This window comes from Miscanthus floridulus, chromosome 16 (genome assembly GCF_019320115.1).
Source record: "Miscanthus floridulus cultivar M001 chromosome 16, ASM1932011v1, whole genome shotgun sequence".
Lineage (NCBI taxonomy): Eukaryota > Viridiplantae > Streptophyta > Magnoliopsida > Poales > Poaceae > Miscanthus > Miscanthus floridulus.
The window spans coordinates 21,239,205-21,256,119 of NC_089595.1; the positions used below are offsets into that span (position 1 = coordinate 21,239,205).

Sequence of the window (16,915 nt, forward strand, 5' to 3'; positions counted from 1 at the left end):
AGCGTGCAGTTCATTGGGTGTTTGGTATTACCCCTCCAACAAGCGTATCTCAGTTGTTTGGGGATGGTCAAAATTGGGCCGCTGCAAACACAGTTTGCTTGTTTTGACACAAGCATCGGCCATGTGCGGGGCAATCTGGCTCACAAGAAATGATTTCGTTTTAAAAAAAGCCAAAAACAAACTTTTTTGCAGGTATTGTTTAGGGGGGATTTATTGGCTCCGATTCTGGACTCAATTGCAACACTTAGATGAGAACAAGACTTCCATTGTGGAGGCATGCGGGCTTTTAGACTCTAGTGTCATGTTTTTGTTTGCTTCTCATGAGTGGAGTTTCTCTTATCGCTTTGGACATTAGGATTGATGCTCTGGTTTTATTTTAAGTGTGAGTTTATAATAATTTGTCTAATTCTTCCTTCAATAGAGGAACGATGAAGCCGAAACTTTTGTTTCCATTATTAAAAAAAACTACAACACATTTGGAGCTACGTACGCACGAATCGACGAGTATCAAAAAAAAAAAATTGCGCCTCCTAGTACTATATCAATATCAGCATGGGAAGAGCCTCCTGAGCTCGTCGGTGGGGTTGGCCAGCCACGCGCAGAACAGACATGCGGCGGCGGCTACGGACGCGGCCGAGAGCACTGCCAGGCAGCCGACGTGCGCGGCGTCCCCGGCGATGGCGGCGACGGCCATCATGGCGAGCTCGACGAGGCTGGCCACCGCGATCTCTGTGGCGCCGATCAGCTTGGCCTTCCCCATGGGGTTCCCCGTCTGCACCACCTGCAGCCCGATGACGCTGTACGCCATGTGCCCCAGCCGCGACGCCACCTGCATTGCATGCATACCATCATGACGTTCACGTCCTCCGATCGAGTTCAGGGTCTCCATGCCGCCGTGATGAGAATAGAAGGGAGTGGCCTTACGATGAAGCCGAGGAAAGCGAAGAGGGCGCCGCGCCGCGAGACAGGGCCGGTGAGGAAGACCACGACCGCTGCGCCGAGGAGCGCGCTCTGTGCGACCAGCCCTGCCGCCCCGACCTGTCACGGTGCACGGAACGAAGAACACACACCGGTGTCAGAGCTGACATGATCGAACGCGTTATTATACTACTAGCCTGACCTTTAGAATGCCCAGCTCTTTGACAAGGTATGGAGTCACGAACGTGGCCAGAATCCCCACCACCGCCGATGAGCCGCCGAACGCGCCGAGCACCGTCGCGCTCGCGCCTGCCAACGCGAGGAAGCGCCACGATGATATTGTGTATTGCGAATATGAAGTCGACGACGGACAGCGCGCACGGGCGGGTGTACCGTGTAGGCGTGTACGTACCGTGGTGGATGAGGAAGGTGGTCATGAGAGCGCCGGGCGCGAGCGCGACGTTGAAGCAGACGAGCACGTAGGCGAGGCTCGCCGGGAGGACGGGCTGCCGGAGGTACTCCGTCCAGCCGCGCCTGATGGTCTCCCAGGCCTCGCCGACCGCCGTGCTCCTCCCATGTCGTCCGGACCGCTCTAGCGAGCCCGGACTAGCACTAGCAGAGCGGTCGAAGATGCCGTCCGCGAGCCGGCTCATGGCGACGCCTAGAAAAAAACAGAAGGGGCAGGGCGCAGAGCGAGATGGCGCAGGAGAGCCTGACGCAGGTCAGCGGGTCGTTCCTGGAGAGCAGCACTGCGAAGATGGACGCCCCCGCCGTCTGCACACAAAAACGGGAAAGAAAACGCAGCACGGAGATGATGATGATGATCGGACGGGGTCACGGGGATCGCTACGTCGACTTGCACTGCATTGATGATCAGGAGGAGATGATTGTACCTCTCAGAGGAGATCGACCCTGCTGAGCGCCGCGTTCGCCCGCGCCAGTGCGATCGGCCTGCCTTCCCCTGCTAGCTAGTTCAGCAGCCACAGTGTCAGAGATGTCATCATTCTCATGAGCGGAATTGGTTTCAGGTCTGAACATCTCTTTGGCAATGGCGTGTACCTGGACGACGAAGTCGCGCTCGGCGATGACGCCGAGGGAGACGCAGGAGAGGCGGTCGACGGCCGTGGACGCCACCAGCGCGGCGAACCACGGCTGCAGGAGCAGCGCCGAGGCAGATGAAGTTCGAGGGACGGTGAAGGCGTACATGACCATCGCCGCCGACACCAGGTGCGCTGCCGTCTGGATCACCGTCAGAGATCGGTACGCGGGGATCCGGGGGAGCGAGCTCACGAGATCCCCCACCAGCGGGCGAGAGCAGCTTGGACACGAACGGCGCCATGGCCGCTGGCCGGTCCAAGGTGCCGTCGTCCGCCGGGCAGAGGGGGACGCGCGGGAGACGAAATGGATAAGGTGCTTTCGTCTCGTGAGCCAGGCCTGGGCAAGAGCTCAGCCCAACTGCAATGGTTACTCGTGAGGCTGATTGGATCGGCCCATGCACGCAGGGCAATCGAGCGCCACGCGCGGGAAGGCCTATCTGTAGTCTCTATCATCAGAACTCAGAAGCCTCTTGTCCCCTTCCCCCGCCCCCACTCCCACTCCCACTCACACTCCCGCTGGCCGCACGCAGCCCGACGCCCCGACAGGCGTCCGCACCTCGGCTCCGGTCCGATTCCCATCCCCATCCCTCGGCGGCTCGGCCGGCGTCCTGACTCCTGCGGGAGGGCGGTGCAAGAGGAACCAGCCCGCCAATGGCAGGTGCGTCCCGCGCGCGTGCTTACGGGAGCGGTGGCCCTCCGCGTATCTGACGAGGTTCTCCTCTCCTCCCTCTCGCAGCTGCGCGGCGGCCGGTGGCGAAGCCCAGGGCCGGCGGCGGCGCTGGGAGGAGGAGCGCGTGGCTGGCGGCGGACGGGAGCAAGCGCTGGGGGGAGGCCTTCTTCCTGCTCTACACGCCCTTCTGGCTCACGCTCTGCCTCGGCGGCGTCGTCCCCTTCAAGCTCTACGAGGTGCTTGCTGCTCCTCCGTCTCATCATCTTGTGTTCATCTAGACCCGCATGATTCTCGGTTGGTTGTTGCCTTGTTGGTCGGTCCGTCGATCGGGTTCTCGATTGGATCTACCGTATCTCGACGAGCACAATGTGGCCACGATCACGAGATCAGGATGTGCTGTTGCGTTGCGTGAATAAACTATTAATGCATTATCTTTCTGCCCATTCTTGGCTTCTTGTGCCATGTGTAGAGGTTCACGGAGCTGGAGTACCTGATCCTTGGCTTGGTGTCCACCGTGCCGGCGTTCGTCATCCCCCTCTTCCTCGTAGGGAAGGTAATCCATAAATAAATTCTACCCTCCTGTTCTGTTCCCTCGGCTGGCTGCTCATCTCGCCAACATATGTATGCTTTTCTCTTTTCTGTTCAAAGTAAAGTCATTAAATATGCATGCTTTATGTTAATTCTTCAAACTATAAGGTAGGGTACACATGTGATTTGTCTGTAATCCACACCAGTGAAGGGACACTGCTGGTGTTGACATTTTGCTAATATATCAACCATCTACCATTAGGTGAGAAATGTGAGATGGAAAGGAATAGCAGACTGGTACGTGGAGAGAGGGCAAGATACATGATGCTCTGTTGCTGAAAGATCATTAGATTTAAGCCCACTCCAGTGTGGGCCCTCTTTGCTGTTTTTTCCCCTCTGACCTGAGACGTGCTGCATCTGTCAGCCACAAGCCCTGTGGCATGCCTGTGTTGATGCTGCCGGTCATGTGCTCTTCTTTTCACCTTTGATAGCACCTGTTATTTTTAATCATGTATCAAAACAGGTTCATTTTTGTGATTTGTCAAGACAACCTTATGGGTGATTTATATAATTCATACAAGGTCATGCTTCATATGTCTGAATAGTGTCCTTTGTTCTGTTGTACCAGTACTTTGCTTCCAGCTTACATGCTGGCTATCATTTTGGAGATTAAAAGAAAACTGGTGTTTGACTTTCTTTGGTTCCCTAAAAGATGTTGCCGTTCATTTTTGCATTAAAAATGCAGCCATTTTCTTAATATTATTTATTTAATACGAACCTTTCTTCTTAATATAAAGTGAATTCATATGTTCAGAATCTAATTTATCGTTAACTTCACTTTTCAGGCAGATAGTGTTAGGAATTTGAAAGATCGATACTGGGTCAAGGTAATTATTTTCATCTGTGAATCATTTTCGACATTTTAGGTTTATAAATATTAAATAATTATTTTCATGGAATAGCTCAACATTGTATAAATTATATTTGTTGCCGTCATCGGATCCTAAAATATTCAGCGAGTTAACTTTAATGAGTTTTAATTAATTTCACCTAGTGAGTGCAGAAGAACTATGTGGCAAATTTGGGAAATTTACCAATTTGTCTCTGATGAATTGGGACTTTTAAAATCATTATGATTTGAATTCAGTGTGCTGCTACTCTAAAAATTCTGTAGCAAGCTACCAATATAAAGAACTAGACATGTACTTCTCAATTGTTTATGGATTTCCTTTTACTAGTGAGATTTGTTGGTTCAGTTTATCTTTTGAAAACCATTTGCTAAATTCAAAACACGTCTTACCATTGCAGGCTAATATTTGGATTATAATTTTTAGCTATGTTGGTAACTACTTCTGGACACATTACTTCTTCACAGTTCTTGGTGCGTCATATACTTTTCCATCATGGAGGATGAATAATGTAAGACTTGATGGCTTCTAGTTGTTCTTGTAGATGTTCTCCCATATTTTGAGTGGCATCTTTGTTATGCAGATGCACAGTTACAAGTACTGCAACTTGTTGTCATGTGTTCCAACTTGCATTTGATAGTACAACTAGAGGTTTCATGTTTGCAATCCTGCATCACCGCAATTAAACTGAATTTTCTCTGTCTTAGATAAATTCCAGCCAATTCATTCTGTTGAAATTTGATGTGATGTCATAGCAATAGATGAATATGTACTACCAATACTTGTTGGTGCTGTTCTTAAGGTCTACTTGGATAAAATTGAATAGAAAAGTTATTGTTATTATTTTATTGATAAGGAAGATCCAGGATGGTTGTGGAACAGGGGAAATCAGTTACCTTGATCACATCACAATTTGGAGTAACTGGATTATTAGTTTAATTAGCATATTTTTTTATAACAAGGTTTGGGATGATATGTTCCTGTTTCTTACTTTCAGTAAATGACAGAGAAAATGGTATGTGGAACCACTCTGGTTTCAGAATCTGAATCCAAGCTTTCGGAAAAACTGACAATAGAAACTAGATAGTTGAGCTGGCATGTATGTTCTGCAATCGTTTTAAGAAGAAAGAAAAATGTGTCCAAGAACCTTGTTCCCATTTTTTCTGAGTTAATGATTGATCACAGTTGCAGTGTTATTTATGATTTTTTAATTACTTTCATGTTTCAGGTACCCCATACGACGTTTCTCCTGACCCATGCTTGTTTCCTGTTCTATCATATGGCATCAAATATGACACTCCGTAGATTACGTCACTCTACAGCTCACTTACCACAGTCTATTCGCTGGTTATTTGAAGCAGCATGGATTTTAGCGCTGTCATACTTCATAGCGTACCTGGAGACCCTAGCCATTGCAAATGTATGTTCTTGCTAATATTTAACTTTCCACTTTCTAATTCTAGTACGATCAGTTTTCCTTTTATATAGAAAGTTTGAAAAATTAATGCCTTATTACACTAAATAGTTTAATGCTCACCCCAATTTGTAGCAGTAATGTTGCATATCCCTTGTTTAGTTCATTGGGCATTTGCAAATTAGTGTTGATGTTGACATGCTGGACCTGGTAGACATTTCAGAGCATTTAGACATACCTAGTCATTAACACTTGTAGATAATCCATTGTTTTTAGGACTCGTTATCTCAATAAGTCATGTGGAGGTACCATCGGTTGCAATCTTTTGCATAATATGCTACATTCAATTCTGTTTTGTGAGAGCAATGTGTTAGTTTTATTTGACCATTGTCACACTCCAAGAAAACTTGAAAATTATCGTACTACAGTACTAGGTGTATTATCATAAGATCATGCAACTATAGACATAGAGTTCAAATAAATTGAGAGCACCCATCTAATAATTTTTTTCAGCATGACATCCTTCCTATTAGTCAAGTGAGAAACAATAGCTTTAAGGTGGTAACCTGCACAATACATGCAAATATTGAAATATTCAGTCGACGATGAAAGAATCAGGATTCTTTGGGATTAACTATATATACCAAATCTAGGATAAATATTCAATTATTCAAATCTGACCAGATTTTGAGCAAGTACGCGTTGCTTGTTCAATACATTTTATTTCCGGGAATAGTTGAGGACTTGAGGTAATCTATAAGAAATACAACTGATCTTACTTTTCACATTTCATCAATCCTATCTAAGAAGCCAAGTTTTCCATTTTTGATGTCAGTATATATATATATATATATATATATATATATATATATATATATATATATATATATATATATATATGTAACTGTCCATCGCTTTCTCTGTTTTTGTTTCCACATGTTCATGGCTGATATTCTGCGTGGACTTTTGCAGTTCCCATACTATGAATTCGTTGACCGGGATATAATGTACAAAGTAGGTTCTTTGTTCTACGCAATATACTTCATCGTCAGCTTCCCAATGTTTTCAAGGTAAAATGAATCTGAGCTTAGATGTGACCAACTAGTTCCACAATCATTTTCTATTTATTTGGTTTCTGGTACTTGAACTCACTTGCTCTTCATTCGGTAAGAAAATCTGCTGATTTCCTTTAGAACAACGATGCTTCTACTATTTCTTTTTTTGTGCTTTATCCATGTCTCTGTCTGCCTTCAATTACTAAGTCAGACTATGTTTATCAGTCTTAAGTTTACACGAAAGATATTGTCTCTCAAGTTTCATTTCAGCTGGGTCTTTAGGAGTATCGGTTCATTGAGTTTTGTGAATTTTGTTGCTTCATATTTTGTCTATGTGAACAATTTTTGCTTTGTTGGTAAGCTTGGTTAGATTGAGTAACAAATCATATGTAGCAAGCTTATGTCTTCCCTGTTCCCACTCATCACCTGATGAAATAATGGAATAAATGGCACTCTGATTATTGAGACAAATAACATTTGTCATCAAAACCAATATCACTTCCCGTGATTGATGTCAACAGACATGTCGTAACCATGATTTGATTTGGTGCTGTTTTGTTGAAAATACAGAAAACGAGGACTATTATAACTTTTTCAACAACTTAAGTGTGCCTCTGTTACTTGTGGTTCAGGATTGACGAGAAAGATGAGAAGTGGAACCTGTCCAGGGTAGCTGTTGACTCTTTGGGCTCAGCGATGCTCGTCACGATAATACTGGACCTATGGCGCATATTTTTGGGGCCAATAGTTCCCATCCCAGAGTCGAGGCAGTGTGGTGGTCAGCCAGGGCTCGCATGGTTCCAAGTGCAGAACGAAAGCACCTGATTCAGCGAAGCTGCAAATTCTGTGTCTCCACATCATCATCTAAGTAGCATTCATCATGACTGATAAAAATCTGCCTCTGCTGCACCAAAGAGATGATGACATTGACATGATGTGCCCTCAGAAAAAACGATGACATGATGTGTAACTTTAGAGCAGGGATTGTGTCGTGAAGATGTGCTTGTTGTCTTGTATGTTGTCATGTGTATCATGTTCATGACATTCTGGTAGTACTGTGCTGAATTTTGCTTGGACTTTTTAGGCTGCATAGCAACAGGTAAAGTTCTTAATGAAGTTTTCAGCAGAGTAATCCTGTACGAGCTAGCTTTGCATCACCGAGCACTGCGCACTTCAACAATGTTGTGGAAAGGAGACTGATTGCCTTTTTTTTTTTGGTATTTCACTATTGCCATCCGTTTTATAGGAAATAGGCATCAACATGTGCTTGTCCACGTGTTTGGAATTTTAAGTGACATTTTATAAATTTGAAAGCAACAACAAATCAAAATTGGTAATCTCAAGTACTGTTATCATTATCGATATGCCTTAGGGTTTTTATTAGACATTCTTTAATTATGGTCTTGTTTGATACAGCTTTATGTCCAAAATAAATTGAAATTAAAAGCAAAATGGTGTGCTTTTCTAGCGCGTTTCTTCCCATTTTGTATTAGAAAATGTATCACATCAGCTTATTTTGACGGCACTTTTCCACGTTTTGTACAGTTCTCGGGGAAGCTTTTTCTGACGGGATTTTTGCACTAAAATGTAGAAGTACTAAATAAATAGATAGATAAGCTTACCCCGATAAGGTTTTTTTTCCAGCCACATTTCTTCCCGCAATCTCTTTGTACGTACGAAAACACAAAAGTACTAGACACAGGGAAGTGCTTATGAGAGAAGTACCGAACATGTAGACTGTATCCTCCTACAACCTTTACCAGCGCCGCACCGTTCATGTCATGACTTGTCCGGTCAAGTCTGAGCGCTTGTTACCTTAATGTACTGTTCATCAAACAGTCGTTTAGCCCGGTTACGCACCGTTGAAACACTATACGGTGGTACAGTATTTCTGTTTAATCGGTTGTTTTGACCGTTTAAACGGTCGTTTTGCCCATTTAAACACCCGCCCGAATAATGGGCTAAACGGAAGGGGCCGTTTAGCGTTCGGATAGCACTGCCTTAATGAAAATGACGTGCAGTTCTCTTGCGTTGTTTGAGAAAAAAAAAGTCTGAGCCCTTGTGGGTTTTAACCAGGCGTGGCACGACATGTGCAATAACCATCTATAAATTAGTAATCTGTTTACGGCATGACTAGCACACAGACATCCGGACGGATGCCCGCGTCTAGACGCTTGTGGCTGCAGTCCGTTTCTACGCCTGACACCAGCATCTGCTGCTCCTAGAAAACTGTGCCCCCACTTCGCGCCTCTGTCCGCCTGCACCCCCTCCGCTTTCTGCGTGCGGCCTCTCCACATGCCACAACACATGCCGCGCGGGGACTGCCTGTGCCCCTGTCGCCATCGTCCTCCGCTTCCCGCACCTGCTGCCGAGCAGCGCTCCATCCCTCTGCTTCCCCCATGTGCATGCATGGCGCCCAAGCAGCTGCAGCAGGCGGTTGTGACAGTTGAGTCACTTTGCAACATGTGCAACATCATGATCTACTTTTGCAACATTAAGATGAAAACACTTGCAACATTCGCGCACAGCTGAAACACTTGTAAAAGCATATGAAACTCTTGAAAACCACTGCAAACATATACAACATCCAGATAAAATAGTTGCAACATACGTGTGAAACATATACAACATCTAGATAAAACACTTGCCATGAACGTTTGAAAAACAAATAAAACATTTGGAACACACACTTAAAACAGACGTGTATAGCCATTGCAACATATGCAACATCACGATCTACTTTTGCAATATCAAGATGAAACACTTGCAGCATTCGCACGAAACAGCTGAAACACTTGCAAACAAGCATCTGAAACACTTGCAAAAGCATATGAAAACTCTTGAAAATCATTCCAAACATATGCAACATCCAGATAAAATAGTTGCAACATATATGTAAAACATCTACAACATCTAAATGAAACACTCGCAATGAACGTATGAAAAAATAAGGTCAATCTACATGCATTTTCTCACACTCAATTAATTATTTATTGCATCTAGATTAGCATTTACTATGGATCTTAAAATTTATCCGGTTTAATAAAAATAAGGTTGGGTTCATGAGCTAATTAATTCCAATAAAAATAGCTAGCTTGTTTTTTTTTTTTGACAACAGAAATAGCTAGCTTGTTATAATTTGTATGGACGGATCTGGGGACTATGCAACAAATTATATGTTTCTTATTTCAACGGTATATATATTTACTATATAAAAGGGACAAATTAAACAAGAATAGAAAGGCAATAAAAGAAGGTGGAGAGAGAGAGTGAGAGAGAGAGAGAGTGGCGTCTAAGCCATGGGTGTGGCCCTTGTGTGTTGTGGGCCTGTTGGGCCACGAATCTGACGCTGCAGCCAAGTTTTCCCGACGTGAGCGTGAGATAGCCCAATGAAGAATGGAATCATTATTTTTGCATGTTCATCATCATCTGTCCAGACTCGAGAGAGCGAGAGACGGAAGCAAACAAGCAAGAGACTTTTCCCTGTGTGCCCTTATAAAAGATTGTAATTCTCTGTGTGCCCCTGAAAAAATTCAGCGGTCTTCAGCGCCACTACTCCAACTTTTTCGTGTCATCCATGCCACTTCCGTCAGTTTGGGCTCTAACGCCGTTAAACTGCAGGTGTGAAAAGACGAAAATGCCCTTAAGTTCAAATATGTTATTAATTTTTTTTGAGCATCTTAACGACTTCAAATGAAAAAACTCAAAACTAGAAAGTTGTAGATCTCGTCGAGATCTATAATTTTCATATAAATTTTTTTTTCATTTAATTTCGCAAAAAAAATATGATTTGATATGATTAATATATCTTAGAAAAATCATATTATTTTTTTTGCGAAATTAAATGAAAAAAAAATTATATAAAAATTATAGATCTCGACGAGATCTACAACTTTCTAGTTTTGAGTTTTTTCATTTGAAGTCGTTAAGATGCTCAAAAAAAATTAATAATATATTTGAACTTAAGGGCATTTTCGTCTTTTCACACCTGCAGTTTAACGGCGTTAGAGCCCAAACTGACGGAAGTGGCATGGATGACACGAAAAAGTTGAAGTAGTGGCGCTGAAGACCGCTGAATTTTTTCAGGGACACACAGGGAATTACGATCTTTTATAAGGGCACACAGGGAAAAGTCTCAACAAGCAAGCAGTGGCAATGCGATGAATTGGGGAGAGCGGCGCCGGCGCCGACGCCGACGCCGACGCCGGCGGGGCCCGGCGATGCAGCAACAACACGTGTGGCGTGGCCCACAGCTTCATCAATGCACAGGGTGGGCACTGCCACTGGGCAGGGAGAAAAAGGAAGAGAGAGAGAGAGAAAAGGGCACTCAAATCTGCCAGCGCATCGCTTTTGTGCCGGTGGTAATCAGGCGCGGTAATCAGAGCTGCTGCCTGCTGGGGCTGGGGGCGCCGCGCCGTCTCATGTGTCATGTCAGGTGTATTTGTGACGATTTGCTAAACACTAGCGGTACGTAATTAGGGAAGAATCCGTTTTTTTTTTACTATATAGACCACGCCATACAAGTAAAGATGGCAACGGTATGTTACCTGATGATACAAGCCTCACAGACCCGCATCCGTGAGAGAAATTGTGCATCCGCACCCGCGCTCGCCACCAACCACGGGTAGCATTCTGTGCCCGCGCCCGCTATCCGTGGGTATGTCTTGCCCGCGGGCATGCCCGCCAGCGTGGTGGGACAACGACCTGCACGGCGGGGACGGCGGCCTAGGTCGGAGCCTCGGAGGCTCCGAGCGGGGAGGATGGCGACCAACGTCGGAGTGCGCTGGATCTGGAGAGAAGTCACGCGTGGAGACTGGAGAGGAGGCGTGCGAGGCCGTCGGAGTGCGCTGGATCTCAGAGGAGTCGCGCGAGTGGGGGAGGCGCCGCGACCGCGAGTGGGAGTCTTGGAGCGGGAAGGCCGGCGTTCGCTAGCTGTCGGAGTAGGGAGGCCGGAGGCCGGCATCGGGGTGCCACGAGTGGGGGAGGCGCAACGCCCCATGTGAAGGAGCCATGCCGACGCCGCGAGTGGAGGAGCCGTGCGCGATTGCGAGTGGGGGGAATGGGGAGGTAGGGTCGCGGGTGATGGGCTTGCGCGTTAGGGGCAGGCGGCTGGCTAGGGACGGGGGAGGGGCGGCTTGGATGGGCGGCGACGGTTACACAGGGGCACCCCCCTCGTGGTCGTGGCCTCGCCCGCGTGATGGCTCGAGGCGGCGAGGACGGCTGCCAACCGAGCGCAGCGCGAGGTGAGAATCCAAGTCTGTGAGAGACCGAGACGAAGGGGCGGCGACGGGGATTGGGGTGGTTGAGTGGGGTGGGGGTGTGGATTGAATCAGGAATAAACCCTAGGAATTGTGTATATATACATATATTTGCTTGTAGGTCCCACATGTCAGACCTGTGGAGCGGGTCTGGCGGATACGTGGGCGAGGATAGCAAATTTCTTTGCCCACGAAGAACTATCCTCTGGATTTAGGATGGTGCCCGCACCCGTGCCCGCGGGCAAGAAGTGGTGCACGTATCCTTGCCCATCAGGTTCCATGCCCGCGGGCATGCGGGCATTATGTGCCCGTTGCCATCTTTACATACAAGGCCATAATAATATTTTAGAAGCACTCAGCACAGCCTAATCATGGAGCTAGATCCACTTGAATTCTTCGTGTAAATCAATACATACTCTTTATTTACTTTGGGAAATCACTATAGGGGCTTCATTTTTCTTTTGCGGGGACGATACATATCTATTTGGAGAAAATTGCTTCCATCACCTAAAGAACTGCTTCCTTCCTTAACCCTTTTAGATTTGAAGTTACCTATTTGGCCTGAAATCTAACTATCTTTCATTGCATGACCCTTACGTTAGATTTGGCCACTAACGGTGTTAAGCAGGGTCATGAGACGAGACGATGATTTTACTCCTGAAATATGTAATGTAATCTGAATTTTCATATATTTCATATTGAGAATTATCTAGACTATTTTCACATGGTTTGATGAGGTCATCACAATTGTTCAAAAATAATGTAATATCTAGAAAAGCCAAAACAACTTGCAATTTGGACTAGAGGGAATTAGCTGTCTAAAAATTAGCCAACGTTCCATATAAAAACCATCTTCTCACGTTCAAAAATAATTTTGGTAAAACTGTCATCTTATCGTTTTTCTAATATTTGCGTCTTAAGTTCTGTTTGGTAGAGCTTCTGTATAAAAGATGATTTCACTTAAGAAGCTAGAAAAGTCAAAAGAAGTCATATTTAGGTGGCTTCACCTTTTTAGTATAAAAAACAGTATTTTCTCTCTTGCAACTTCCCTTGATGAGCCGTTATACGAGCCAACATTTAGTGGAGATTCACTCAAGAAATCCGAGAAGGAAAAAAAAAGCCTCTCTAAAAGTCGTGCCAAGGAGGAACTTAATAAAAGCTAAAATAACAAGTTTTTGCTATAATAAGGCTCAGTAAGGGTGTGTTTAGTTGGGGAGTTGAAAAATTTTAGGTGTCACATCGGATGTGTTCGAGAGGGGTTTTTGGATACTAATAAAAAAACAAATTATAGAACCCATTAGGAAACTGCGAGACGAATCTAATGATACTAATTAATCGATCATTAGCACATGTGGGTTACTGTAGCACTTAGGACTTTTTATGGACTAATTAGGCTTGAAAGATTCGTCTCGCGATTTCGCCGAAAACTGTGCAATTAGTTTTTTTTCGTCTACTTTAGTACTCTATGCATGTGTCAAACATGCTCTTTTATTGTAGGAGATAAAAAATTTTTGGAAACTAAACCTGACCTAAAGCTGTCCATGTCGATTGTCCCATGATAAGCGGGGTGAGGTTTTAAATTTTGCTCAGAACCTCTCATCGGGGACCATCAAATGTTATCTCCTTTTCGTCGGTCGATCTCGGTGCTTGGTCCTCCACTCCTTGGTGTGCTTGGCACGTAGCAGACCGGCAGACAGGTGTAGCACTCACACTCACACTCACTGTGCCCGGTACTTGCTCCATGAGCTGGCACCTGGCAGGCACGTAGTAGCGGAACCAGACGCAGACCTTTATTTCCATATACTAAATAAATCGGTCCAACAAAAAGAAAACAATTCCAGGTCTTCTAGTTAACATTAGATTATCTTACATTTGACTAATTTTATACAAAAATAATAATATCAGTATATATGACTCAAAATAAATATATTATAAATTCAGTCTAACTTAATTATTTAGCATTACTTGAGTTGACAATACTCTACAATTACATCCATGTTGAGACGGAGGGGGGAGGGAGAATATAAATATATATCTTCAAGTTGTAAGACTGCCCACAGCGTTACCGGTGCTGGTGCTGAAAAATCATCTTCGTACGCCAGCTCGTATCGATGCCAGAAACCACAAATGGTTATAGTGTGAGTTTCGATGATTTGTTGTTCATACATGGGACTCAAATATTCAGAATCATCAGCGTGCCTGCTTAGCGTGCGAAAGAGGAAGAGTGTGCTGGTTCAAACCATCGGCCGTTGCGACAAACAAACAAAAAAAAAACTTTTTTTTTATTTTCTCAACATTGAGGAATCAAGATGACCTGAGTGGAACTTTTTAGAGACTTTTTCCTGAGTGCCATTATAAAATATCGTAATTCCCTGTGTGCCCCTGAAAAATTTAGCGGTCTTCAGTGCCACTACTCCAATTTTTTCATGTCCTCCATGCCACTTCCGTCAGTTTGGACTCTAACGCCGTCAAACTGCAGGTGTGAAAAGACAAAAATGCCTTAAGTTCAAATATGTTATTTTTTAAGCATCTTAACGACTTCAAATGAAAAAACTCAAAACTAGAAAGTTGTAGATCTCGTCGAGATCTATAATTTTCATATAAAATTTATTTTCATTTAATTCCGCAAAAAAAATATGATTTGATATGATTAATATATCTTAGAAAAATCATATTATTCTTTTGCGGAATTAAATGAAAAAAAAAATTATATGAAAATTATAGATCTCGACGAGATCTACAACTTTCTAGTTTTGAGTTTTTCATTTGAAGTCGTTAAGATGCTCAAAAAAATTAATAACATATTTGAACTTAAGGGCATTTTCGTCTTTTCACACCTGCAGTTGACGGCGTTAGAGCCCAAACTGATAGAAGTGGCATGGAGGATACGAAAAAGTTAGAGTAGTGGCGCTGAAGACCGCTGAATTTTTTTAGAGTTACATAAGGGATTACGATCTTTTATAATGGTACACAGAGAAAATCTCGAACTTTTTATTGGTTTCAGCATCGGCTCCCACAATGTTACTACCTGATGCCTCAGCCTTCTCTCTTGTTTGAGCATCGGTAAAAATCAAGAGAGAATTATTTATTTGGCACTGAAACAAACAAGTGTTTCGTATTTGGCACTCGAAAATTTGAACTTTCTTATCTGGCAACAAATTGAAATTTCCTTTCGTAAATGGCACTGCCGTCCATTTAGGGCAGTAACGGTGTCAAATGACCGGCAAAAAGACATAAATACCCTTGTTTGCAGCAGAAACCCATGGTGCCAAATAGGGAAGTTCAAGTATTTTCGTATGGTGCCAAATAGGGAAGTTCAAGTATTTTCGTATGGTGCCAAATAGGGAAGTTCAAGTATTTTCGTATGGACGATATTGGCCTCAACTACTTCCCTCATCCTAGTCACTGACGGTAGGCCCCACGCATGATCATCGTCAACTGCAGCCACCAGCAGTTCCGTACGTGTGTACCCATCAACTAATTAGCGGATTGAGATGCTGCAGGCGAACCCCGGGTGCTACGCCATCGTGGTGAGCACCGAGAACATCACGCTCAACTAGTACTTCGGCAACAACCGCTCCATACTGCTGTCCAACTGCATCTTCCGCATGGGTGGCGCCGCCGCGCTACTATCCAACCGCCGCGCCGACACCGGGCGCCCCAAGTACCGGCTGCTGCACACGGTGCGCACCCACAAAGGCGTCGCGGACGAGTGCTACGGCTACGTGTACCAGCACGAGGACGGCACAGGCCGCGTCGGCGTGTCGCGGATGCGTGAGCTCATGGCCGTCGCCGGGGACACGCTCAAGACGAACATCACCACCCTGGGCCCGCTGGTGCTCCCGCTATCGGAGCAGCTCAAGTTCCTTAGGTCCCTTGTGCTCCGTCGCGTCCTCCGCTCCCGCAGCGTCCGTACATACATCCTGGACTTGCCAACGACCAGGAACAGCAGGCTCCCCAGCAGCTGAGGCACCTGCACGCTCGACTGCCATGGCCGATGTAGAATAAGATTGCACAACTGGACAGCTTTCATTGATCATTTATAGTATACATATATAGGATTATATCTGGGGCCTTTGGCCGTGCTGTACGCTGAGAACGGGCGAGCATGCCTAGCGGACATGCAGGCAGCGTGAGGACCGGGCACGCGAGAGCGTGGTGAGCGAGTCACTGGCGCGGCGAGCGCGCATGCAAGGGCGCGGCATGCGCCTGAAGTGCGTGTGAGCTGTTGAGGCTGTTGCAGATCCGATATGCCAGGGTTTCTCAGCCGTTATGGAGTTGCTTCTGTTGACAACCGAGAAGGCAGCAGCATGGCGGCTTGCTCGCGCGCGCTCGCCGGCCATGGCGTGGCTGCCTTCTTGGCCATGGCAGTCGAGCGTGCAGGTGCCTCAACTGCTGGGGAGCCTGTTGTTCCTGGTCATCGGCAAGTCCGAGATGTACGTACGGACGCTGCGGGAGCGGAGGACGCGACGGAGCATGAGGGACCTGAGGAACTTGAGCTGCTCCGACAGCGGGAGCACCAGCGGGCCCAGGGTGGTGATGTTCGTCTTGAGCGCGTCCCCGGCGACGGCCATGAGCTCGCGCACCAGCGACACGCTGACGCGGCCTGTGCATCCTCGTGCTGGTACACGCAGCCGTAGCACTCGTCCGCGGTGCCTTTGTGGGTGCGCACTGTGTGCAGCGGCCGGTACTTGGGGCGCCCGGCGTCGGCGCGGCGGTTGGACAGTAGCGTGGCGGCGCCACCCATGTGGAAGATGCGGTTGGATAGCAGCATGGAGCGGTCGTTGCCGAAGTACCAGTTGAGCGTGATGTTCTTGGTGCTCACCATGATGGTGTAGCACCCCGAGGTTCGCCTGCAGCATCTCAATCCGCTAATTAGTTGATGGGTACACACGTACAGAAACTACTGGTGGCTGCAGTTGACGATGAGCACGCGTGGGGCCAACCGTCAGTGACTAGGATGAGGGAAGTAGTTGAGGCCAATATCGTCCATACGAAAATACTTGAACTTCCCTATTTGGCACCATACAAAAATACTTGAACTTCCCTATTTGGCACCATACGAAA

The 16,915-nt window shown here is 46.0% G+C and overlaps 1 protein-coding gene and 3 pseudogenes across 1 annotated transcript; 2 read left to right on the plus strand and 2 right to left on the minus strand.

Annotated features, from left to right (window-relative positions):
• Positions 1 to 532: 532 nt before the first annotated feature.
• On the minus strand, positions 533 to 2,600 carry LOC136510401 (solute carrier family 40 member 3, chloroplastic-like; annotated as a pseudogene).
• Positions 2,504 to 7,888, plus strand: LOC136513657 (cycloeucalenol cycloisomerase-like). Its single transcript, XM_066507621.1, has 8 exons — positions 2,504 to 2,673; positions 2,752 to 2,921; positions 3,155 to 3,238; positions 4,059 to 4,100; positions 4,522 to 4,632; positions 5,350 to 5,541; positions 6,508 to 6,605; positions 7,223 to 7,888. The coding sequence occupies exons 1-8, from the start codon at positions 2,667 to 2,669 to the stop codon at positions 7,413 to 7,415; spliced, it is 897 nt and encodes a 298-aa protein (XP_066363718.1). The 5' UTR covers positions 2,504 to 2,666; the 3' UTR covers positions 7,416 to 7,888.
• A 7,454-nt stretch (positions 7,889 to 15,342) lies between these two features.
• Positions 15,343 to 15,816, plus strand: LOC136510402 (3-ketoacyl-CoA synthase 20-like; annotated as a pseudogene).
• A 420-nt stretch (positions 15,817 to 16,236) lies between these two features.
• LOC136510404 (3-ketoacyl-CoA synthase 20-like) lies at positions 16,237 to 16,676 on the minus strand (annotated as a pseudogene).
• Between the last annotated feature and the right edge of the window lie 239 nt (positions 16,677 to 16,915).